This window comes from Rhineura floridana, chromosome 6 (genome assembly GCF_030035675.1).
Source record: "Rhineura floridana isolate rRhiFlo1 chromosome 6, rRhiFlo1.hap2, whole genome shotgun sequence".
In the NCBI taxonomy this organism is placed as follows: domain Eukaryota; kingdom Metazoa; phylum Chordata; class Lepidosauria; order Squamata; family Rhineuridae; genus Rhineura; species Rhineura floridana.
The window spans coordinates 32,928,602-32,955,275 of NC_084485.1; the positions used below are offsets into that span (position 1 = coordinate 32,928,602).

General features: G+C 41.5%; 1 protein-coding gene across 17 annotated transcripts in view; it reads left to right on the forward strand.

The window, feature by feature from the left end:
- The window catches only part of ZMYND8 (zinc finger MYND-type containing 8), a 167,879-nt gene that overhangs the window by 124,234 nt on the left and 16,971 nt on the right, over positions 1-26,674 (forward strand). For 16 of the 17 annotated variants that reach the window (XR_009763400.1, XR_009763399.1, XR_009763401.1 and 13 more), the window contains 8 exons: positions 1,055-1,207; positions 1,542-2,039; positions 7,272-7,634; positions 16,300-16,490; positions 20,180-20,260; positions 21,913-21,991; positions 22,459-22,698; positions 22,805-22,962. Coding sequence is in view for 2 of the 17 variants with exons in the window: in XM_061631383.1 (XP_061487367.1) it covers positions 1,055-1,207; positions 1,542-2,039; positions 7,272-7,634; positions 16,300-16,490; positions 20,180-20,260; positions 21,913-21,991; positions 22,459-22,698; positions 22,805-22,962 (1,763 nt within the window). In the remaining 15 variants the exon portion in view is untranslated. Of the gene's footprint in view, positions 1-1,054; positions 1,208-1,541; positions 2,040-7,271; positions 7,635-16,299; positions 16,491-18,687; positions 18,756-20,179; positions 20,261-21,912; positions 21,992-22,458; positions 22,699-22,804; positions 22,963-26,674 lie in introns of those variants that run through there. The other variant, XM_061631385.1, reaches the window with a different exon arrangement.

Here is a 26,674-nt window from a genome sequence, read left to right on the forward strand (position 1 = left end):
TAAAAAACTCCAAAAACAATTATGGAATAATGGCACTGACTCAGCAGACATGAGGAGTGTCTCAGTTTGCACAAGATAAAACAGTGGGAGGTGAAATATATTCTAGCAGATTTCTAGGTGTGCTCTATGTTCTTAATTGACCAGGCCCACCTTTCCTTAAGTGGAGTGGTTTAAGCATACCAGGCTGGCAACATGCATTTTGGGTAGTCCAAGTTTGTTTTTTCCAACAGCTAGAGTCATTGCTTAAGTAGCAGCATATTGTAATCAGTCTGGTTTTACATCAAACTGCAGTTTCAGATTCAACTTTTAATGCACCCAAATCTCCAGTTTGAAACACAAAAGGCTGTCTTCACCATCATATGAATAAAAAGGCTTTCAAATTAATAGAAATAAATTTGACACAGATTTCTTGGTTGAATAATGAGAGAAATATAATTTTCTAGGTTAGATTCTCTGTAGAAACATTAGTAACACAGGAAGTAAGAAGAACACCAACAGACATACAAAAATGTAAGTCTCTATCTTTGGATATGGCCGGTGTTGCCACCACTCAACATATGCTCAGAGGCACATGTCACCAAATTCTTCCAAGCTACACAGGAAGTGGATTGCACTGTGAAAGACCAACCCAAATTGTGTTTGGTTTTTAAAGTTTGATAGAAATATCTGTTGGCTGTAGGTATGTGCTTAAACCGCAAGGTTTTTTTTGCCTATTGGTGAATAAATATAGTTGATAGATATTGTGGGAGGACTGACATAGGGTCTGACTAAGTATTGTGCTAAATATGTGATAATATAAGGTTTTCACATCAGCATAATCCTGCACAGAGTTGTTGATTAAATCTGTTCAGTTTCAATGGCATTTGCAAGACTGAAGCTGTTTTCAAATAGTTGTTTGCCATTTATGTTTAACAGTTGCAATATATGTAGTAAACACTGACTGTTATTAATATTAATAATACATGTGGGCTGATTAAAGTAGTTTTTTTCCGTGAAGTTTACATTTTTTGTTTAAACTGTTACCTAATAAAAACATTTTTATTTACTATTCTAGATCGTAGTAAAGCCGAGATGGATCTGAAAGAGTTGAGTGAATCAGTTCAGCAGCAATCCACACCTGTACCACTGATTTCACCAAAACGGCAAATTCGCAGCAGGTTTCAGCTTAATCTTGACAAGACAATAGAGAGTTGTAAAGCACAGTTAGGTATGCAAATGATAATAGCATGATCTGCACTGTAGGCGTTAGAACTAAAACACATTCTTAATTTTTACATTATCCCACTTTTGGAAAAAATCTTAAATATGGTGTGTTGTGTAAAGTGCTAGGTTTGCATTCTAGAAAGTCCTGCACAGGCAAATGAGCCTGGTCTGTAAACCCAAAACTTCACACTGCTGTTACATAATTAATCTGTTAATCTGTGTGTATTTATTATTATTCCTTTCTGTGGTTTTAAATTTTGTAAGCTGCCTCAATACGTATAAAGTGATGCAGTAGAAATCTAGCAAAATAAAATGACTTTTTATTCTTTTATACTTAGGAATCAATGAAATATCTGAAGATGTTGCAGTAGAACATAGTGACTCAGAGGACTCTGAAAAGTCAGATTCTAGTGATAGTGAATATATCAGTGATGATGAACAGAAATCCAAGAATGATCAGGAAGAAGAAGAAAAGGAAGGTGCAAGAAGTGACAAAGAATCCTTGGCCATGAAAAAAAAACCAAAACCACAAACACCAACTGAAGAAAAAGAAGAAATTAAAAGTGCAGGCTCAGAAGTGGAGAAAACAGATACACCTGTCAAAGACAAAGCAAGTGTAGACTCTGATAAAGAGCCTTCTGAAAAGGGGAAAGCTTTGTCACATCCTACAAAGGAGAAGCTGAAAGGCAAAGAGGAGACTGACTCTCCAACTGTACATCTCGGTCTGGATTCTGATTCTGAAAGTGAACTTGTTATTGACCTAGGTGAAGACCAGTGTGGGCGTGATGGACGAAAAAGCAAAAAAGAACCCAAGGAATCTCCTCCTAAGCAAGAAGGTAGTTTTTCTTTTTCTTTTACATGTCTTGGAAATCAAAGGATTAAGCACTTTTCTAAATGGTCTGTGGTGGTTAATCCTTGAAGGCCTGAAACTTATGTGGCAGTTTTGTGCTTCTAGAATGAAGAGGAAATATTTTTGTTTCCTTAAATATCTAATAGTATACTAATTTGAGAGGTAGTTTTTGGCAGATTTTGGTATAGATTGTGGAACCTGTATTGTATAAGGTCCTTTACATACATACTGTCTTCAGTCTGCCACTATATTCTCTCAGTGTTTTGACTATTCAGAAAATAACTGTGCTTACAGTCAAAACTGAAAGGGATCAAAAGTCAATCAGGTCCAGTGTATGACCATCCATACATCAGCCTCTAACTAACTCCTAAATAGCTCATGCATTCCACAAGGTGCCATAAATAGAGACCTGCAGAACAAATAGTTCTGCATCATTAAAATACGCCAAGCCATGCTCTGAAGAGGAAGAGAATTAAGGTGTTTAACAGATTGTGATCATTCTCATTTTATCACATTACTGAGGTTTGATTCTTTTTTTAAGTTTTTTTTTTAAAAAAGCACCTGTCTTTCACAATTATGTCAAAGAATGGGGTTACAATAGAAATATCAAAGCATTTGCAATTTAAAATTAGTAAAAGTAGACTGTTTCAATTAAGTGCACATATATGTGATAAGTGTTGGAATAAATAGGACTAGGGATGCAGTTTGCCGATTGCCTTTGGGTGATCAGCTGAGGGGTAAACTGCATCCCAGTTAACAGGGCTGCTAGGGCTAGTTCATCCAGTCCTAAATGGGAAATGTTTGTGCATTGTGGGGAAAGCAGGATGTACTCTGAATATATCCAGAATCTTCTCGCTGTGCTATCCAAAGCCAAGTAACTACTGCCCCCGCAATGCCTGTCTTCAACTACACAGGGTGGTGAGGAAGGAGAGGTGGAGGAAACATCCAGGTGAGCAAAATAGGATGTTAGTAATTTCCTCCTAAAATGTATCTTTGCTACAGTGACTTGAAAACATGTGGCTTTACTCTGGATTGTATTAGCGTATGTCAGAATGTACAGAGTATATATATCAGCAACGGGGAACCTGTGGTCCTCCAGATGTTGGATTCCAATCCCCATCAGCCCCGTGCAGCATGTCCAATGATCAGAGGTGATGGGGGTTATAGTCCAGCAACATTTGGAGGGCCTGAGGTTCCCCATCAGTGATCTATATTTTAGAATGCTTATATGAGACAGGTGGTAGGTAGAAAGCTTAGAAACACTACAACAATTTTTTTGCGATTGTTTCAAGCTCCTCCGTATTTTCTAAGAAACATAGATAGATCTTAATATATGTCAGTGGTGCTGGTTTTATTTCTAACTGAATTTGGTAGTTTGTTCTAAGTTGTATCAGTTTTATTTAATTTTTGGTTTTGACTGTATTTCCACCCTGGGACCTTGGGGGAAGGAGGGATTATAAATATTTTTAATAAATAAACAAATACATAGATTGGTTACTTGAATTTCATTTTCCCTGGCTTTAGGCTGCACTGGCAAAGGGCAACATGTATATGACTTGTTCTATACAGTATGATATCCAGTCACTAGACTGGACACCATACAGACACTATTGTGCATGCTTACTTGTCCCTATTGCCAATAGAGATCATGCAGGGTTTGTTTACCTTGGTGCTAGGTGTAATTTCAGTGAAGTGGAAGGCAGAGAGAAGACAGCCTCTTTTTTTATCTGACGTTGTTGTTATGTGCCTTCAAGTCGATCACAACCTCCAGTGACCTCCAATAGCATCTGTTGTGAACCACACTGTTCAGATCTTGTAAGTTCAGGTCTGTGGCTTCCTTTATGGAATCAACCTATCTCTTGTTTGGTCTTCCTCTTTTTCTACTCCCTTCTGTTTTTCCCAGCATTATTGTCTTTTCTAGTGAATCATGTCTTCTTATTATGTGTCCAAAGTACGATAACCTCAGTTTCATCATTTTAGCTTCTAGTGATAGTTCTGGTTTAATTTGTTCTAACCCCCAATTATTCATATTTTTCACATTCCATTGTATGCACAAAGCTCTCCTCCAACACCACATTTCAAATGAGTTGATTTTTCTCTTATCCGCTTTTTTCACTGTCCCAACTTTCACATCCATACATAGAGATCGGGAATACCATGGTCTGAATGATCCTGTCTTTAGTGTTCAGTGATACAGCTTTGCATTTGAGGACCTTTCCTAGTTCTGTCATAGCTGCCCTCCCCAGTCCTAGCCTTCTTCTGATTTCTTGACTGTTGTCTCCATTTTGGTTAATGACTGTGCCGAGGTATTGATAATCCTTGACAAGTTCAATGTCCTCATTGTCAACGTTATATAAATCTTCTGTTGTCATTACTTTAGTCTTTTTGATGTTCAGCTGTAGTCCTGCTTTTGTGCTTTCCTCTTTAACTTTCATCAGCATTCAAATCATTACTGGTTTCTGCTAGTAGTATGGTATTGTCTGCATATCTTAAATTATTGATATTTCTCCCTTCAATTTTCACACCTCCTTCCTCTTGGTCCAATCCCGCTTTCCGTGTGATATGTTCTGCGTATAGATTAAACAAATAGAGTGATCAAATACACCCGTCTCACACCCTTATCCCTACTCTGTCCTTACAAACAAAATGTTATGAGCTACTTCTTTTATTTTAGTTTGAATTTGATCAATTTATCTGATATATCTTAGATCAAATTCAAACTAAAATAAAAGAAGTAGCTCATAACATTTTGTTTGCTTTTACATTGACCACTTAGGATTGTTGATATGTAATGCAGATCAGTGATTTATGGTACAGATGGTAGTGGCTTATATTTCTTATATTTTTCTTCTTGCATGCAATCTTCCCATGTTCTCACTTGTTTATCCTGGTTTGGTGTTTATGTATGTCCATGGCTAAACCTGGTTATGGGCATTCCTAAACTGCTATTAATAATCATGATTCTACTGAGACCTGAGAGTTGCAGTCTTCTCATATTTCTCTTTTTGAATTTGTATAGTTCAGCTAGAGAGCATACTATAGCTGCAGTATACAGTTGGGAAAGTACTGAAGATTAAGAATATCTTCCACCACACAGAAAAACTAGATTGGTTTAATCTAAACAACTCAACTGGTTGGGATTGCTCTGAGTTATTCAGACAATTGACTTCTTAATTAATAGTCCAGTGTTTTGAATAAATTGTAATTATTGAACCAGCTAATTATAATATATATTATAATATATTTTAAACATTCATTTTAATATTTCTACTTCTTTTAAAGTAATGAAGATCATAAAACCTGTTTACAAAGCTTGTGAATCCTTCCATAGGAATTCCCATCTTCAGGGCACCTCATATATTCCCACTTCTTCTGGCAAGGCTCCTGTGCAATACCTGTCGCTTGACAAGACAAAAATTCAAAAGGTTCAAGAACCTTACCAGAAAATCTTGGGAGCTCTAAAGTTTGTTGGAAGGTTCAGGAGTATGAACTCCTTTTTAGTGTCACACGAACATTATGCCTGATAGATTCTAGGGAGACAATTCATAAAATTAAAACTCTGAAATTTGGGGATTCTGAAGGTCCAGGTAGTAATGGATTGGATCCATAGATTCCATGGACAGAGTTCCATTCACAAGACATTCCACTGGAAGAAAGGGAGTCATGATTTTAACGCTTCCCTCCATCTCCTGAAAAGCTTCTCTGGAGGATTGAGAGGGGGCCTACAATAACAGCATGGGAGGTGATATCAGGGGCTGTAAGTGGAAAGGGAAGTCAGCAAAAATAGTCTCTTCTCCCCTTTCTTCACCAGGATCCTTTCAGTAAATGGAAGGTGCCCTCCTGTTTAAGGAAGGGCATATCGGGATCTAATCCATGATTTTTTACTATTGTGATGACCCAACTTGGAAATTTCATTGCTATGCAGTGTCTGCCTGTATGTTGAATATGAACATGGGTACAAATTTTACATTGAGATCCAGAGCAGCTGTGTTAATTGTTTTCTATATATGATTATTTAATAAAATAAAAGGGTTAGTCAGTGTTGTGTGGGTTGATATAACCTATAAAATAGCCCAGGCACTATGATCCAGTCTTCCTTCTTTAAACGTTAGCCCAGTTGCCCTTCTCTCCTAATTTATATGGATGCACTATATTAGATGTACAATACTGGATCAGTCTACATGTAACATTCCCTCCCTTTTGGGGCCCTACACTCATTCCTAGCTTAGTTAAGTGGTTTATTAAGCTAGGGAAGTTATGTCTGAACCAGCTCACTGACTTTCAGTGATATATTGGGTGGTATCTTACTAAGCCATACTCAGAGTAGACCCAGTGAAGTAAAATAAAATAAACTTGAGCTAGTCATGGCTGTTGATTTCAATCAGTCTACTCCAAGTGTTATTTAGCTGGAATACCATTTATTGTTATGAAGGCTGCTTAGTATCTTCTGGGAATTGGTCAACTCATGAGTCATATAAATTAATTTTGATCCTTGTGTCTAAAACTGCAGAATTCCTGGTTTTATCTGGTTGGGGTCCAGTGAACTTGCTTTGAGCCTTGGTGAAATAGGTGGTATGAGTATGGTCACTTTCAAGCCAGTGTGGTGGATATACCCCAGTTTGTGCTGCCCTTTTGTATATTGGCACTGCTCGCAGAAAACATGTGATTGAAAGAGTCTAACATTATGGTGTGTGTGCTGCTTGTAGTAGTCAATTCCTGAAACTTCTTCTGAGAAAAAAATAATGTGGTTTCAGTTTTTCCCTATCGTAATCTGAATGGTGGCATTTCATCATTATAACACTCATATTATCTGACTGTGTAAAACAAAGACAAAAGGCAGCTCTGGTGCATCATCTCTGTATGATGTGAAAGAATAGAAATAGTCCAAGAGTAGATGATGGGAAGGCCATGCCAAAAGTTTAGAAATAACTTTTGAAGCTGCTAGATGTACTGGTCTTTGGAACATAAGTATGTACAATAAAACTCTGTTTACTTACTTTTATTTCATCACATATTATCTGCAGGCAAAAAGATGGTATTTTCAGGTCTAGTGTGTATAAATTGCTTTCCAAAGCTAGCTGGGAGCAATTGGCTTGTATCTAATGAAAAACAATTATGTGCACAGATATGTGTGATATTGCATTCCTTACAATAACCAGATACTGTAATAGGTGAATTGTCAGTAAAAATCAATATCATGGTTTTTTTACCTACTTAGCTGCAGCTAAAACCCCACCTTCTTCAACGGTGAGTAGTCAGCCTCCAGCTGAAACTCAGGTGCTTACTCGATCAGCATCTCAGACTCCTCCAGCTGGTGTCACAGCTACAACAAACACTACCGCTGTCAGCACTCCAGCTGCAGCCACCGGGAGCCCCGTAAAAAAGCAGAGGCCGCTTCTACCAAAGGAAACTGCCCCAGCTGTCCAGCGGGTAGTATGGAATTCTTCAAACAAATTTCAAACTTCTTCTCAGAAATGGCATATGCAGAAGGTGCAAAGGCAGCAACAGCAGCAACAAAGTCAGCAGCAACAACCCCAGTCCTCCCAAGGAACAAGATATCAGACAAGACAAGCAGTGAAAGGTATTCCTCACCACTCCCATTGCTGTATTTTCACAGTGGTTGTTGTGCTCAAGTACTGCAAACTATTCCATAAATATGGATCTTGTAAAAATATGAACATGCAAAAATACTCCACCAGTGTGGTCCTTAAGCGTACATAGAGTCCTTTATTTTTTTCCTGTAAGTTGGAATGTGAAATGCATTATCCTTCCACTGTAGCTTTGACTTCAACTTCTCCAACCGGTAGCATCCCCCATCCCAACACACACACATCCTCAAAATTTGCTCTGAAGGGTTGAGGGATCCTCCAGAGCAGATTTTGTGTATGCAGGGCAACTGCAGTGGGGAAGAGGGGAAGGTGAAATCCCATTGTGCACTGTTGGATTATAATTTATTTATTTGATTTATATCCTGCAGCTTCCTCCAAAAGTATTTGTATCTGTGCAGTATACAGCAACTTGAAAACTTTTAAAACAATACAAAACAATCATTAAAATGACTGGCTAATACCTCTCTTCATAAAACTCTTCAGTAGTTGTTTGTACTTATTAACATGGCTACTCTAATTCTAAATGTGACAAAGTTGTCTCTGAAGAGCATGCTAATCACAAAAGGATGGCAAGTTAGGAGTGCTAGGAGTGCCTTTTACTAGCTTCAGCTGGTAAGACAACTGTAGCCATTTCTGGACTGGGACAGCCTGACCACTGTTGTCCATGCACTGGTAACCTCCAGGCTGGATTACTGTAATGCACTTTGTGTGGGGCTGCCCTTGAGGTTGGTCTGGAAGCTGCAGCTGGTGCAAAATGTGGCAGTGCGACTGCTCACTGGGGCAGGATATGGCCAACATGTTACCCAGCTGGTGAAAGAATTGCACTGGCTCCCCATTAGCTACCGGGCTAAATTCAAGGTTCTAGTTTTGGTGTACAAAGCAGCAAGGTACCAGGGTACCTGAAAGACCATCGTATCTCTTACATACCCAGTTGATCACTGCACTCCACAGGCGAGGGCCCCCTGCAGATACCATCTTATCAGGAGGTCCGTTCTGCACAATGTAGGAAGGGGACCTTTAGTGTTGTGGCACCGGCCCTTTGTAATTCCCTCCCCTTGAATACTAGACAGGCACCATCTCTGTTATCTTTTCAGTGCCTACTGAAGTCCTTACTCTTTCAACAAGCTTTTTCAGTAGAGACCTTATCCCAGTCTGCATCTGTGTTGGAATTGCTCTTTAAGGTGTTTCTAAAGCTTTTTTAAAAAAAAGATGTTTTAAGCATGTTTTGCTTTAATATTTTAAAGATGTTTTATAGTGCTTTTAGTGTGTTTGCTGCCCTGGGCTCCTCCTGGGAGGAAGGGCAGGATGTAAATTTAATAAATAAATAAATAAATAAATAAATAAATAAATAAATAAGTTGTTCCTGTGCAATGCACGAACAGTTTTTTGTGAAACATGGTTATGAAGGTTTAGTGTATCAAGATTTTAGGAAAACAGATCCAAGATACAGATTTTTTATTTTCCATAAAAATGAGGAAACAGACATTATTGTTTTTGTTCTAGCAGTGTTTAATGCAGACTGAAATTGTTTTGCATCTAGTAGAGCCTAATCAAATTAAGTCTGTCTAATTTCTGTAGACTATTACAATCTGCAGATGTTTGGGCTTCAACATCATTCCCGGCTTTTTTCTCTCCCTCCTAATTTTCCATATGAGTCCGGCCCTCACTGCGGGTTATGGTTCCACCTATTGTGCGAAGGCAAGAATGTTTTTGAAGTCAAGACTAGGGGCGTCAGGCCCCTCTCACTCTCCAGTTCATTCTTGCCTTCGTACGAACAAGTATGAAATTCAGTTAGCATAGCTTCTAGCTAAGTTTTTGTATTTTTTCTGTGTATTGTCTGACAGGGTGTGGAGGTCTGTTTATGTGTGTATCCCACGTTCTTTCCTTCCCTCTGTCTCATGTTTAACATTGCCTTTGTCCCTATCCCTGGGGATTTCCTTGCGGGGGCTCTCCCTTTCCGGGCCACTTTCTTTTCCCCAGGTTGTAGCCTAACGGCTCCTTAACATACCGCGGCTGCATTTTTTTTTTTTACCTTTTGTTTTTTCCCGGCGGGAGCTTGCGGCTGCAGCTCTCTGCTCTCTCCCTTGCACGGGCCAAGTCATTTTTTCCAGATTTTCGACTCGGCTCCGTAAAGACCGCAGCTGCGGCTCTTTCGTTTTCAGGCGGGAGCTTGCGGCGGCAGCTCCCTGCCCGTCTCTCCAGAGCCTGCTTAGCGGCTCTCTTTGCTTAGTCCCAGACCGGCTGCGTTGCTGCCCGCCTTGATCGGCAGCAGCTTTTCCCTCGCTGCTCCTTTCGGCCGGGAGACTGCGGCTGCGGCTCCTCCCCCGGGCTACTCGACCTCCCTGCCTCGCTCCGCGGCTTTAAAGCCTCACTGCCATGGTTTTTCAGTCAGCGGCTGTAGCTTGTTTCCCCATTACCCCCTCAGCTGCTACGGTCTTTCACCGGCCGCTCTGCTCCCCCGACCAAGTCTCGCCTGTCTGCCTTTTCCAGCCGCGATTTCCTTTTTCCTTGCGGCTGCAGCACGCTTTTGAGACCGTGATCGGCAGCCCCTTTTTGCTGCCCTCAGAGCCGCCATTGCTCCTTCGTTATAGCCGCCATTTTTGATTGCATTTTTATCAACCTTTTCCCGCTCTTTCTGTTCCCTTCAGTACTAATAATAAAAGTGAGTCTAGCCCTGTATGTGTGCTGCAGATAAGAATCCACAGTTCTACACGCGCTAGTCTCCATAACTACTTGTTTCTCTCGGATGCTGCACATTTGCGTCTGGATCATCAAGGCTGTGGCTGGGCAATAGACTTTTTGAATTATACATTCTACCGTCCGTGCACTAAGACTGCTGAGATTGTGCACGAGTTATTTGATCTGTACATTCTGCCCCCTCTGTGGCCGTGTACCAGGACTGTATAAATAGTACATTCTGCCCCCTCTGTGGCCATGTACCAGGACTGTATAAACAATACATTCTGACCCCTCTGTGGCTGTGTACCAGGACTGTATAAACAGTACATTCTGCCCCCTCTGTGGCTGTGTACCAAGCTGCTCATATCGCAAGGCTGTTAATATTGTACGTTCTGCCCACCGGTACATTCTGCCCCCTCAGTGGCCGTGTACTTAGCCATCTGCCAGTGCATTCTACCCTCGCTGTGGTCGTGTACTGAGCCTGTTCGGGTGTTTACATTCTGCCCCCTCTGTGGCCATGTACTGAAACCCATAGAGAATATAAGATGGCGGAACAGCCAGAGATGCCTCAGACAGCCAAGCTACAACCATCTAAGACAACTAAGACTAAGCATGTCAAAGCTGTGGCCAAGACTAAACACCTTTCCAGCCATAGCAAAGCCAAACGCCCACGCTATGCCTCTGTTCCAGCTCACACTAGAGCAGTCCAGGAACAGTTAACAAATATATTTCATTCTCCTGCTGCTTCTTCTGACGAAGAGGAATTTGCAGGTTTTCCTGAACAGCCAACAACTAGCCAGCCTCCTCAAATGTTGCCGCCCAGGGCTTATCCGCTGTCACAGTCCGCTGCGCCACCTACTCAAGCACCTCCATCTGCTTCACTGGGGCTGCAGCTGTCTCATGAGTTTCTTTCACAGTTACAAGGCATGCTGTCATTTTTACAAACGCAGTCACCACATGTTCCTGCCATACCTCAGCACAGTATGGACCAATATGTATATAATGAGGCAAATCCATCTTGCTCCCCAAATCCTTTTGATACTGCCAGAGGCAGATGTATTGATGACTTCTCGTGTGGGGCGGAGTCACCCTTCGTTGATCAAGCCGAAGGTGACAAATGGAGTGATTATTCGGAACATGAGGAGGATACATCGTACCGCTTGTTTAATGCTTCCGACTATCAGCCTCTTGCTCGCAGGGTAGTTAGCACCCTTGGTCTCCAAGCTACTCCACCTGCAGCTACCACTCCAGCTATTAAAGGGGCCAGGGTTCTGAAATCACCTGCACCAGTAGAACATTACCTCCCGGTGCCAGATCCCATCGCAAAACTGGCCGCCGACGAATGGTCTCATCCCTTGCAAGCTCGCCGCTGACGAATGGTCTCATCCCTTGCAAGCTCGCCGCTTCAAGAACCTTGCAGACAAGCTTTATTCTCTGGCCCCTGACTTTACCAACAAACTGGCTGTTTCCGGCATAGACGAGCCTATCGCTAGTCTAGTTTCTCGCTCTCTTTTGCCACTGGAAGGAGAATCCCAACTAAAGGATGCTACTGAGCGGAGGTTAGACTTCGCTCTATGCAAGAATCATGAGGCCACCGCTTTCTCCATGTGTGCCTCCGCATCGGCTTCCGTTTTCTCCAGGGCAGCAATGATGTGGCTGGATGATCTTCTAGAGGATCCTAATCCTGCATCGATGAGAAGGTCACTGATAAAGTTGCATAAGACAGCGGCGTTTGTAGCTGATGCCACCTTGGACGCCAATCAGCTGGGAGCACGAGCCATGACGGCTCAGATAGTGGCTCGACGAACCCTTTGGCTTCGTCACTGGCAAGCTGACTCTACAGCCAGAGTGAATCTCTCTAGGGCACCTTACGCTGGATCTTTGCTCTTCGGCGAGGAAGCTCTAAAGGCGGTGCTGGTTGATCCCAAAGACGCTCACAAACCGGTTTTGGCCACTGTCAAGAACATCGACCATAGGCCTTTCAGGCGATTTCCCCCCTTCCGCACTAACCAGCCCTTTCGAGGAACGCGGCCAGGAGGACAAGGCCGCGACTTCCGATCCTATGACTCCAGTTATTTCAGGGGAACCTGGAACCGGCGTTTCCAGGGCAGAGGTCAGTACCAAGGGCGCAGAGGTACCTCATCGTCCTCATATAGGGGAGGGTCTCGCCAGCGCAAACAGTATTAATGCACTTCCGGTTGGTGGCAGACTACTTATGTTTGGAGACTAGTGGCTGCGTCTGACTAAGGTCGCCTGGATCAGGGACCTTTTCTGTTCTGGCTATGCAATAGAGTTTTCGGCGACTCCACCAGACAAATTCCATCCATCCCCTTGCCCCAGGGCGCCGGCCAGGCACAGCATCATGCAGACAGCTATACATCACCTCTTGGACATAGCGGCGATAGAGCCAGTCCCTACTACAGAGAGGTTGTAAGGGGTGTACTCCCTCCTATTTGCTGTGCCCAAACGAGATTTGTCATGGAGGGCGGTACTGGACCTCAAGTTCGTCAACCGTTTTGTAACATACCGCAGATTCAAAATGGAATCCCTCCACTCCATTACTGAAAGCCTGCAAGAAGGAGACTTCCTGGTCTCTATCGACCTAAAGGAAGCGTATCTCCATGTGCCCATTTGCATAGCCCAGAGAAAGTTCCTTCGGTTTGCTTTTGGCCCCCAGCATTTTCAATATAGAGCGATGCCGTTCGGCCTCTCCTCTGCTCCACGAGTATTTACAAAAGTGCTTCTCACCTTAGTGGCTTACCTCCGGATTCAAGGGGTCCATCTCTACCCATATCTGGACAATATTTTAATACGGGCAAGCTCTGAGGAGCTGTCTCGTCATCATTTAATGTTCACCCTCAATGTTTTGCAGGCCTACGGCTGGCTTGTCAACGACAAAAGCCATCTTCAACTGACCCAATGCCTACTACATCTAGGGGCAATGTTGGAAACCCTGCAGGCGATGGTGTTTCTGTCCCCAGATCGCATAACTGCCATCACAAACATCGCGAGGTCTTTGATGCAACAAACAACCGCAGATGTCATGCTTCTAGCCAGGGCGCTCAGAATGTTCATCTCTACCATCCACATTGTGCCATGGGCTCGAGCCCACTCTCGCCACCTTCAGTGGGCTTTGTTGCCTTTTCAACAGGACATTGCCAACTCCAATCATCGCACAGTTCCTCTGAGCCCCACACTGCGCCTTTCATTCCGCTGGTGGACGAGGGTCCAACATCTTTCCAGAGGCACTCCATTCAGAGAACCTCGCAGGACTGTTGTCACCACGGATGCCAGTCTCATCAGCTGGGGAGCACACTGCAACTCCCAGTACGTTCAGGGAGTTTGGTCCACAGCAGAGCAGACTCAGAACATCAATTGGCTGGAGCTCAAGGCGGTCCACCTAGCTCTACTTCATTTTCAGTCTCTGTTCCCTTTGGACCATGTCCTCATTCGAATGGACAACACGTGTGTAAAATCACATTTGAACAGACAGGGGGGCACCAGGTCCCGTCCTCTGCAGGACCTAGCTTCCCTCATCTTCGTCTGGGCAGAACAACATCTACAATCCCTAAAAGCAGAGCATCTCAGAGGGATTTGGAATGTGACAGCAGACTGGCTCAGCAGACAACAGATCATTCTGGGAGAATGGAAACTTCATCCGACCATATTCCAGCGTCTCCAGCGTCGGTTCGGCGTCTTCTCAATCGACTTGTTTGCTTCCAGTCGCAATTACCAGCTTCCCAGGTACTTTGCCAGATACCTGGACACAGCAGCGGAAGCAGTGGATGCTCTGTCCATACCGTGGCCAGACGGTCTTTTGTACGCCTTCCCTCCCATACCGCTGTTAGCCAAAACACTGCGGAAGGCGCGGAGCGAGAGGGCACAGTTGGTTCTCATAGCACCATATTGGCCACGCCGACCGTGGTTCTCGGATCTTCTTGCAATGTCGGTGATGGATCCTTGGACACTGCCAGTCAGGCCAGATCTTCTCTCCCAGGGTCCAGTATGGCATCAGGACCCCACTTGGCTCAATCTAACAGCGTGGCGTTTGAACGGGGACATTTGAAGTCGGCTGGCCTGTCTGACGCTGTTATTGAGATTATCTTAGCCTCAAGACGACCATCTACCACCTGTATTTATCAACATACTTGGGTGGCCTTCTCCAAGTGGTGCCAGTCTCACCACTGCGATCCGTCCCAGGCCACTATGCATCAGGTGCTGCAATATCTCCATAGCGGCTTTATGAAGGGACTCAGACCCAACACTCTACGTCGACATGCGTCCACTCTGTCGTCTGTTCTCTCAGTGTCCTCTACTGGTGCTCCTATTTCGTCACATCCATTCATTAAACGCTTCCTCAGAGGCATTGCTTTACGTTCACCGGCCGTAGTTCACCGTTTTCCCTCATGGAGTCTGTCCAAGGTCCTCCAAGCTTTACAACGCCCTCCATTTGAACCCATTAGGACTGTGCCTCTACGCCTACTGTCCTTCAAGGTCTTGTTCCTGATCGCCATCACTTCTGCCAGACAGGTTTCGGAACAGGGCGCATTGTCTTCTGCCCGCCATCTCTGTGTCTTTCACAAGGACTCTGTTGTGCTGAAAACTGATCCTTCCTTCCGTCCCAAGATCAATTCGGTTTTTCATTGCAATCAGGACATTGTGCTTCCTTCGTTTTGCCCGAACCCCACTCATCCTCTAGAGAAGGCTTGGCATTCGTTGGATGTTCGGAGGGCTCTCAAGACTTACCTGTCTAGGACCCAGGAGATTCGACGAACGGAGTCTCTGTTTGTATCCTTTCATCCGAGGTCTATGGGGCATAAAGTAAGCAATGCGACCTTGTCCCGTTGGTTAAGGGCATGTATTACCTTAGCATATGAGTCCCTTAAGCTGCCAGTTCCAGCTAGTATAACAGCTCATTCTACTAGGTCAGCTGCCACTTTGGCTGCTTTTGCTACTAATGCTCCTGTTGCTGATATTTGCAGGGCTGCCGTTTGGTCTACCCCACACTCGTTTATAAGGCATTATAAAATAGATCGCTATGCCTCTGCTGACGCCTCTTGTGGCAGACGAGTGTTGCAACAGGTTCTTAATGAGGATTAGCATGTGGGTGGTCCCTCCCTGTATGGGCTGCTTTGGTACATCCCGCAGTGAGGGCTGGACTCATATGGAAAATGGACCATTGGTCTCACCTGAAGGGTGATTTTCATATGAGTACGGCCCTCACGACCCTCCCAGTTGGAGGATGCCTAGATATTTTCTAATGTGTTATATATTACTGTTACGCTATTATATTTAAATTTTCTAGTGAAGTCAAGACTGCTAGTTCTGTTATCTCGCTATGTTGGAGTCACATTATTATGAATGTATTCTTGTGTTATTTTACTGCTGGCAGGCCTGTTGGCCTTGTTCTTGTGTTTTTAGATATTTCTCTTTAGACTCGCTGCGAATGAACTGGAGAGTGGGAGGGGCCTGACGCCCCTAGTCTTGACTTCAAAAACATTCTTGCCTTCGCACGATAGGTGGAACCATAACCCGCAGTGAGGGCCGTACTCATATGAAAATCACCCTTCAGGTGAGACCAATGGTCCATTTTGCTTAACATCCAGCTGAAGAGGAGTTCCAAAGAACTTGGAAGGTTGCTCACTACTTTGTGACAAGTTGGTAAAATTAGCAGGGACACTCACTAAAAATGGCCTTAAGAGTCCTTAACTGCTTAGTTCTAATGTTTTCTGCCCCAGCATGCACAAACAGCTATGCCAGCATAATGTTCCTTAGTAAGATCTATCACTACTGCAAGAAATATCATAGCAGCATCATACACAGATACACCAATACAAATGTTTAGGATTGAGCATAAAGGTTACTAAACTTATTTAGCAAGGAATTCGCCTGTTTTTAATATTTCAACTGCATTGAAATATACAGTGATTCACTTGTGAATTTGTTTTGTATCCATAGCTGTACAGCAAAAGGAAATTACTCAGAGTACTTCAACGTCAACCATTACCTTGGTTACAAGCACCCAACCTGTTTCTATAGTAACCAGTTCTGGATCAGCAAGTACACTTTCATCTTCAGTTAGTACAGACTTGCCAATTGCAACAGCTTCAGCAGATGTGGCTGCAGATATTGCTAAGTATACTAGTAAAGTAAGTTTTTTGTTTTTAAAAAACGTTTTCTTAGAGGTTTTACTTTAATGCACTTGCTAATGTGCAACAGAGCAGATTATCCACTCTTCTGAGCTATTATTCCCATGCTGTCACATGGATAAGATTAACCTTTGAACATATGGGAGAACCTTTACAGCAATATTTTAAACTGGCTGCTCATGTGTAGCTAGAAGCACTATAACTTTTCCTGCCCTTGTTTTCCAACAACAGACGCTTGGGATTTGGGACAAGGATGGAGGAAAAAGATAAATCAACAGCCCCAAATGTATGCATGGTTAACATATATTTATGGATACATCTTATTATTTATTAAGTTTCTATTCCACCCTTCCTCCCAGAAATCTTCATTTATAGATAAAAGTTATTAACAAAACATATATGGATACATTTGTGCACATCATAATTTTATCACTATTATCATTGAAGTTATCGATGATCTTTGACAAAGCTTATTTCTACTTAGCGTGGGTTTGTTTTTAGTAGTGTCAGTAATGTGCATTAGAATAAAATTAGCAAAACAAAAACAAGTGATTGTCCCAAAGAGTTTACGACCTCTGTTTGAACTGTGGGACAAAAGTAGAGAAAAGGAATGAATACAATTAAATACAGGTTCATGTTCTTAAGCTTCATTCCAGTTGGAGATGAGGACTAAGGATTAGAGCCAAAGGCTTAATAGAAAAGGTGGCCTTTGCAGAGGGGGTTGAAGGAAGATGTTGAGTTGGCACCGTCATAGGTGTTCTAGCATAAGGGGCTACAAGGGAGAATGTTTTGGTTTTCTGTTCAAATATTTTGGGTTAAGTATTTTCTACGTCTGTATGAAGAGCAATGATCATAATGACATTCTTAAATCTAGCACTTCTTGGGACAGAGTGGTCTTGCAGACAACTTCAAAAGGGACCATTGCCACCTATCTCTATAGAAGCAATTGGAATTGAGGCCCATTGGGTGTAGCATTTGCTTTTCCATTCTGTATGGGAGTAGCAGAGCTGTAGGAGTTTGTGGCATTAGAGGAAGCTGTTACATTTGCCTGCCAAGCAAGTGGTAGGTCATAAGACCAAGAGGGTCTTGCTTGGGCAAGTCATCAGCTTTTGGCAAATGCTTCCAGCTATTGATTCCTTTGGCAAGGAGGCATGGTTGCCAGATATGGCTCCCAAACAGACATGGAGCCTTTGGTGGTGAGATGGGGATAGAGGTTGTCTTTTCTGAGCCAACTATTCTGTTATTAGTGGGAGACGTGAGCAAGGTGTGACCCACCTTTGGCTGGCAGGACACCCCAGAGGCTTGAGGCTAGTGCACACATGTTAGCTAGTGTTTGGAGAATGTGAGTTGATGCTCCCATTATTTTTTGGCAGGGCTGGAAAGCCTAGCCTTGCATTCCTTCACCCTGATTGAGACTTGCTACACCCTCTGTGTATATGAGTGAGAGAAATAATATATATATACACCCTCTCACCTTTACCTTTCCGCCATTAGTATTCTGTGAAGCATTTAAAACTGCTCTTGTAATCAAATCACATTTCACCCTGCGCTTATCTGTGTAACTCAGTAGTCAAGCACATGCTTTCCATGCAGATGGTTCCAGGTTCAATCCCCAGTATCTCCAGGTACAGTTAGGCAAACTATTAAAGACCTATTCATTGCAGTCAGATTTAAACATCCTCTACAGTGAACTGCTGCTGCTGATAATTATATTTTCTGTAGAATCCCTACCTTCACACCAGTTTTCAGGTTTATAGATATTGTAGTCCAACTCGAGTATCTTATTGATGATTTGACAAATTAACTACAGAAGTGGCTGCTACAAGGCAGGATGACAGTGAGGTGACAAATTAAAAGAATTGCTTCTTTCCACTACATTGCCATATAGTTGGTCAATAGCATACATTCCTTGGTGACAAAGTGTGGTGTAGTGGAAAGAACTATGGATTTGAACTAGATTTCAAATCACTTCTAAGTCATTCAGTTCACTGTTTGGCCTTGGGCAAGTCAGCATTTCTCAGCCAAACCTTTCTTGCCTGGGTACCACCTGAACTCCTTCAAGTTGGACAAATGAGAGGTGGCAAGGATGAGAACTGAGTGGGCAAGGCTGTAAATAGGTGCTTCATTGAACATCAACCTTAGGTGCATAGCTAGCCAGTTTAAAATGCTGCTGTGAAAGTTTCCCCATGTGTTACAGCTGGCGTACCATAACACCACTAGTGGGACTACACAGGGGCAGCACAGCTGGAAGAACAATGATGACAAGTAAGTAATCCTATTTTTGTTCATGAAATAAAAGGAACTCCTGATCTTTTTTGAAGTGTTGATTTTAAAATATATAGTTGAAACATGATTAGGGTTCCTTATTGTTTCTGTGTGCTGAAATGAACCATTTGAGGGTAGTTCTTCAAATGTTTGCAATGTACATTTGAGTCTTTATCCCCTCCCTTCTCGCCATTTCAAGAAGCTATTCTGGATTCTGTTGGTGTAACAATATTTCACAACCCAGTTGTCTTTAATTAAGCTACAGATTTAGGGAGAGTTCTAAATATAACCTTAATCAGTGATAAAAAAACAAGCATGAAATAAGAAGATATTGTGGTATACCAAAAAATCAAAACTAAGAAATTCCTTCTGTCATTGTCCAGAGTAGCCTTAATGCTCTGCTGCTGGGGAGTAACAGAGGTATCTGGTCATTTTAACTAAACTGCTCAGTGATTTGGATGCAATGACTAGTACAAATGACTAGTATAAATGTTTAAGTGCATGCAGTTCTTCTGCCATCTCAGTCCTGTAAGGATCTTGATTCATTTTACTACCTTATGAATGCTAGCATCTTACTCTGCGTCAGAAACAGAATTGTGAAAAGATTCCCAGGGTGCTGCATTTCAGACTCTCAGCTCATAAATTAGGGCTAAAAAGAAAAGTAAACCCTTATCCAAAACGTTTCAATGCTGTCTGATGTAGGCAAGCAATTAAGGTTAGATTCTGATTGTCATTTTGAGATCTTACTGGTGTAATGCCAACATGGAATTATGTTTTGACATGGCAACTGCTGATTTGAATGCTCTGGTGCATTACAGATACACAGCAATATAGTAATTTAACACCACCTGGGAGAGACCTGAAATTCAGCTTGAATAACGAAATAGTGAACCATGAACTCACCACTTGTCTGAGCATCCCAATGATTGGCTACCAAACTAAATATATTTTGAAGTGGTTTAACCATGGCACTTGGCACCCCAGCAGATGGTTGTCTGAAGCACACACAGACACAACCCCAAAACATGTATAATTCAGTTACATGCAGTAATGTATAATGACTCTGATGGCCTCTCCTCTTGTTATTTGATTCCTGGCATTTTACCCATAATGATATTAGAAGCTGACCTCAGAAGCTGACCAAATGCAGGATCTCCAGTTTGCTTGTTCATTGCGTGACTATTGGATGAATCCCAGGGGCCAAGATAATATTAACTTGATTTAAGATGCAGTATTTGCTGGGTTCTTTTTATAATTTTATCCAAGATGGAGAACTATTAGTATAAAATTTACAAAATCCACTCAAAGTGAAACAAGGCAGTCATTTTTATCATACCTTACCTAAGAAAAATTAAAGAACTTGCCCAAAATAAATTATAAAAGCAAGATAACTTTTAATTCCTTAATAAACTTTTTTTTAACAGATGATGGATGCAATAAAAGGAACAATGACAGAAATATACAATGACCTTTCAAAAAATACAACTGGAAGCACAATTGCTGAGGTCAGTGTCTATTGCCATCAGCAAGTTGCATTTCTTTTTTTAAAAAAAATTAAATCATTTTACAAATACTGTATGCAGAAATCTGCCTTTTAAGTATTCTGCAGAGTTGTATTTGAGTTCTATACTCTGTCTGATCTTTTACCAACTATTGTAACAGCTACTAGCTGGATGCTGCAAAAGAGAGAAACATGTAGCTTAACTAGGTAATTCTTGCTAAAAAACTGTTACTACTGTGCCAGATGACAATACAATAGCATTACATCCTGTAATGCATGACAAACTAGCTATTCTAGGATTCTCCTTCAGGACTTCCCAACCTAACTCTAAAAAGCCTTCTATGGCTTGTTTACACAAACAAAATATCTTGGGTCCAGTTTTGATATATTCAGTTGACAATGGGCTGGTTTGCATGCAATGCTTAAACCATGGGTTGGTGCTTTGTTTATGAGATAGAACAAGCCTGAGTGAAGTCTTGAGCTCACATATTACCCCTTTCCCTGAGAAGGACTTCTGCAGCATTTAGTTTCAAAAAATCTTGCGTTAGTATTAGATATGAGCCAGAGATTGTGATTTAAAACAAACTTTGGTCAGTTTCTAATCAAGCCAACTTCAAGCCATAGATTTGTGAACCTGAACTAAGCAGTTTGTTTTAATTGTTGCTACAGAAGTCCTGGGGGAGCACATGAGTCTGGGAACTCATTCTAGCTTGTGCACATAGTGCTAAATCTTTGTTTAGCATTATGTGTGAATGGCACCAATATCACCACCTCAATTTGTTTGGTGAATACATTGTGCAGATTTGCTTTTGTGTTGAGAGAGCTGATATTTATCATGAGGCATGACAAGCAGGAAGGCAGTTATGGGGCAAAGGAGATCCTATTTCTCATCTTGTCTTTCCTGTTATTTGTGCACATCAACCCCTCTCTCATGCCCATTCCAGGGGAGAGAGTGAGGTGCATGATGCCTATGTTACTCAGAGTTGTGTGGGCAATTTATGATTTTACTGAGGTTTGTTCATCGTGATGTGGCAGCAACAGAAAAGCTTCATCTCTTTAAAAATGTCACGTTCAGAGATGTTTTTCCTTGAAGTCAATTGTTCTAAGTTTTTATTTATTTACTACATTTATAGACTGCCCTGTAACAAAACATTTTCATGGCAGCTTACAACATAAAATGAAACATTGTTTAAACATTTAACAATAGTAAAATGAAAATTAGATCAGTTGGAGCACATTATTTTTGCCATCCAGTATTTGGTATGGTGAAAATAATATTAACCTTGGTCCGTTTACAACAGACTGTACAAAACATTTATTTAAAAGTTCCTCATATAGGACGTCCCTTTTTAAATTCTGCTAGGAACATTTCCCCTTAAGGGCTCATATTTTTTCATATATAGATTTCCTGGTATCATTAAAGGGTTGTCCCTGATTAATTACTTGGGCCGTGGGTTATAAAAATTGGTAATTATTTTTAATGCCTCCTTTGAGATTGTGATAGAAGTTTATTGTCTGAAATGCAAGTGTGCTTTTTCCCCTTCAGAATAGTTTTGTTCATGTGCAGACTTGCACAGATTAGATCTATTAAAGTTCATATGTTTGATAAAAAAAAAATTAAATTGAGCAACCTAATTATTTCTTTTAATACCTCAGATTCGTCGTTTGAGAATTGAAATAGAGAAGCTTCAGTGGTTACATCAGCAGGAACTTTCAGAAATGAAACACAATCTGGGTATGAAAATGCAGTTCAAAATATTATTGTTGCCACTTATATTTTATAGGCAGTATCTCAGATGCTCTGGGATAGTACAAATTGTCCTCAAGACAGAGAACAGAAATGTGATGGGACATGCTGTCCTAGACTGTTCCTCACATGCATAGTCAGTCAGAATATTAATATAGAATTCAATATTATTTCCTGAACCACAATTTAAAAATGTTCTCAGTTACAAGAATGGAAACATACATATTCTTTTTAAAATCTAGAAAGCAAGTTATACTGTAAATTTGATGGTAAGTAGACCTAATAATTACCAGAAAGATAGCTAGATATGTCTTAATGTTGCATTTACAGTTACAGCATAAAGTTGTTGGCTGTTTTGGATCCAGAAGTCACAAATACACCTAGAGCTAAAACGTCAATTTCTAATTCACCATTTGGACCTACTGTTGACTATATGCTGTCCATCTGTTGACTAGAACTCACAATGGCTGAAATGCGTCAGAGTTTAGAACAGGAAAGAGATCGCTTGATTGCTGAAGTGAAGAAGCAACTGGAACTTGAAAAGCAGCAAGCTGTGGATGAAACCAAAAAGAAGCAGTGGTGTGCTAACTGCAAAAAAGAAGCAATTTTCTATTGTTGTTGGAATACCAGCTACTGTGACTACCCTTGCCAGCAAGCCCATTGGCCAGAACATATGAAGTCCTGCACGCAGTCAGGTAATCTACTCCAGTTACAGTTAAACTGTTTATCTTCTTTTTAACCTATTTGTGAGTGAACATCATCCAATGATACTGTTTTAAATTCCATTTGTTTTCGTTTTAGCCACTGCAACACAACAAGAAACTGATACTGAAATTAGCACAGAATCATTAAATAAATCATCCCAGCCTACCTCCAGTGCACAGCCAGCACCTGCAGAAACCACCAGTACTCCAAAAGAAAAAGAGGCAGCTGTTGAAAAGAGCAAGGAGAGTGTTACAGTAAGTATTCCCTTTCCTACTGCATACCATGTTCGTGTAGAATTTGTGCAAAACACTGAATTACTGTTTCCTTTTAGCTTTCTTGAGGGATGGTTAGAATTAAAAGATGTTTTGGACCTTTTTATTTATTCTTATTGAGTTATTTCTTAAGGGAAGGGACCAAAATGTCTTCACTCAGCCTTTGAGATGCCACTTTATATACCATCTGCAGCCTCCACCCTGTTTTCAAGGGCAACATCGTGTAAAGCACATTGCATTAATCTTTACAGGAGGTTATCAGAGCATGGATCTATGAGGCCAAATTATCTCAGTCCAGGAACAGCCAGAGCTGGGCATTGGCATCCCCCTCATCACCAAGGCCACCTGTGCATCAACTGACTCTTTAGTATCAGGAAATACCCCCAGTCTACAAACCTGCTCCAGGAGGAATGTTACCCCACCCAGAACAAAGCTTCCAAATTCCTGGACTAGAGAACTATCAATTTCAGTTTATTGACCCTTGTCCAGACACTGACTCAGTACCAGCACAGCCTTTCCTGGTTCAGATGTAATGGAGAGATAGATATTCATATCCTCAGCCTACTAATGACACCATGCCCCAAATCCATGGATGACTGCTCCCAGCAGCATCATATAGATACTGAACTGCATGGGGGATAAGATGGAGCCTTGTAGGACTCCATAGCATAAATGCCCTGAGTCCTAGCAGTAGTCTCCCAGTGCTGTTGTCTGGAAATGACTCTGCAGGTGGGAGTGGAACCACTGTAAAAGAGTGCTCCAACTCAGAGTCAATCCAGGAGGATTCCATGGCCAATGGTATCGATATCTGAGTGGCATTCAAGAAGAATCAACAGGGTAGCACTATGCTGCCTCATCTGTCATGCCTTGGCCTAATGAAGTTTCATGCAGTTTTCTGCTACACTGTAACTGAGTCAACTGCTGCGGGTGCATGAGTGACCATCAGCCTTTCTCTAATCTAGGCCTTTTGAAAGGCAGATTGCTTATGCTGTGTAGAGCTACTTATACAACATACCCCAGTTCTGTTGCCATGCTCCCAAAGCCCATGTTTGAAACTGTTCCTCAAATTACCACATCCTTACGTAATCCTGTACCTTAACTCTTCTGCAGAACTGGCAGACATTTGAATATGTAAACCATCCTTGGATACATTTTATTTTATTACTTATTTATTAGATTTATATCCCGCCCTTGCTCCCAGTAGGAGCCATGTATATTCTTATATGCATCGATTAATGTTTTTCAGTTTTTGCGGATTAGAATATGATTTATAATCAGGTAAGTTAATAACCATTGCTAGCACCCATAATTAATTAAACCAATATCTTTATTAAGAATTCTTAATTAATTAAAGAACTCTTTAACAAGCCTTTTAAGTTGAGACCTATCCTAGTCTGCATCTGTGTCAGAATTGTTTAATATGTTTTTTAATAATGTTTTTAACCCTTTTTTAAGGTGGTTGTGTTTTTAATTGTTTTTAATGCTGTTTTCTATTAATGTATTTTAAGATCTGTTTTTATGAAGTTTTAAAGTTTTTTTGGTGCTTTGTTCACTGCCCTGGGCTCCTGCTGCGAGAAAGGACGGGATACAAATTAAATAAATAAATAATAAATGAATAAACTGGAATTCGACATTTTATTCCTTCATTTATTCCTTCGTTTAGTAAAAAATCAACGTATTTCCTGGTTCTCCAGTATTTTAATTCTATCATTATGTCTCATTCAAGCTGTTATTTGAGAACAGGACTCATGGTGTACTCATGAGCTCACACTTTCTGTGAACCTGTCTCACAGAACATTTTAGGTTGGCTCCTAGGTTTCATTATACAGCCACAAGAGGGGCTGTATACTATAGCCAGCGTGGATTTTTCACATTCCACAATGTTAAATTGAAAATACCCCCCATGCCATCCTGATGCTTCCCATAAGGTCATTTCAAAACAAAACCTTACAAAATATCGTCCTGAACTCAGAAACGCTTGCTTAACAACCATCTAATTTTTTATGGCGATACACAAAACAGTCAGAGAGAATTGAGAGTTCAAAGTGTAAAAAGAGAGAGAGAGAATCCAGACCTCTGTTGGACTTTTTTCTGTCAGAGTTCTCATAATTTGTTGAAATTACCGGTAATTAAAAATCAAACATGCTCACAAAGTAACTGTAATCCTATTATTGCCCTGTACTCTGACCTTCATCTTCTGCAGTTTAAAAAAAAATGCCTGGCTGATTTTTAATTAATTTAAGAAATTTAGCATTAAATTAATGATAAGCCTGGGCATGCTCAGTAAGAACCAGCTGTCAGTGTTCTAAAAGCCAGAATCACAGCTGCTTGGTTTGCCTGGTCACACCTACACCAGACATTTATTTCACTTTCGACAGTCATGGTTTCTTCCAAAGAATCCTGGGAAGTATAGTTTGTGAAGGGTGCTGAGAGGACACTCATTCCCCTGACAGCTCCAGTGGCCAGAGTGGTTTAACGGTCAACCCCTCTGATTGAAGCTCTGTGAAGGGAACAGGGCATCTCCTAGCAACTCTCAGCACTCTTCACTAACTACACTTCCCAAGATTCTTTGGGAGAAACCATGACTATCTAAAGTGAAATAAAGGTCTGGTGTGGATGTGGCCAGTGACAGCTTTGGTTTAAATGTGGATAGGATGCTACATGTGCCTGCTGTAGAATAAAAAGGTGGGGGAAACGCTGAAAAACAATGATACTGTTCACAATGTCTTCCTTTTGGAAAGGAAAGGAAAGGGGACTCCCCTCAGCCCAGTACCCACTCACCCAATCTCCTCCCCCAGGTCACTTTCACCTACCCTATGCATGATTGCACAGGAGTAAATCCCATTGAACTCAAAAAGCATGCAAATGATCAGACCTGCCTTTTCCCTCCTTCCCCTCTCTTCCTTCCTCCTCTCTTCTTTCTTCCTCCTCCCCTGCCCTTCTTCCTCCTCCCCTCCCCATCCTCTGTGGTCAGTTTCACCTATCCTGAGCATGACTGCAGGGGAGTAAATCCCATTGAACTCAATAAGCATGCAAATGATCAATCCATTCTCAGCAAACTTGCATAGGATCCTATTTCTTACCTCCCAGATTAAAAAGCAGAGAAATTCACTAATAACCAAAAACCTTGCGGTTTAAGAACGTACGTCTAGCCCACAGATCTTTCTATCAAACTTTAAAAAGCAGGGAAATTGGGCAGCTGTAGTGAATGTACAGGGGAGCAGGAGACCTGACCACCTCTCTGAGATATTGTACTGCCTTACACATTTGTCAAAATGCAAACACAATTTGGGTTGGTCTTTCACCATCCAATCCACTTGTTGTGTAGCTTGGAAGAATTTGGTAATGTGCCTCTGAGCATATGGTGAGTGGTGGCAACACCTGCAATCAGCCCAAATAACAGAAACAAGACATGTGCTGTGCTAATCTTGTTTTAGCAGGGAGGAAACAACAATATTAAGACAGTGGATAGAGTTCAAATAATCCCTTTAAATGTGTTTGATTTACTTTGCAATTTTAGTGAAATTTCCTATAGTAAACCAGAAACACTTTGCAACACTAAAGATCTCCAAAAACAATTGTGGAATAATGGCACTGACTATTCTTTAGAATAGTTTCCAGTGGACACGAGGAGTGTCTCAGTTTGCACAAGATAAAACAGTGGGAGGTGAAATATATTCTAGCAAACTTCTAG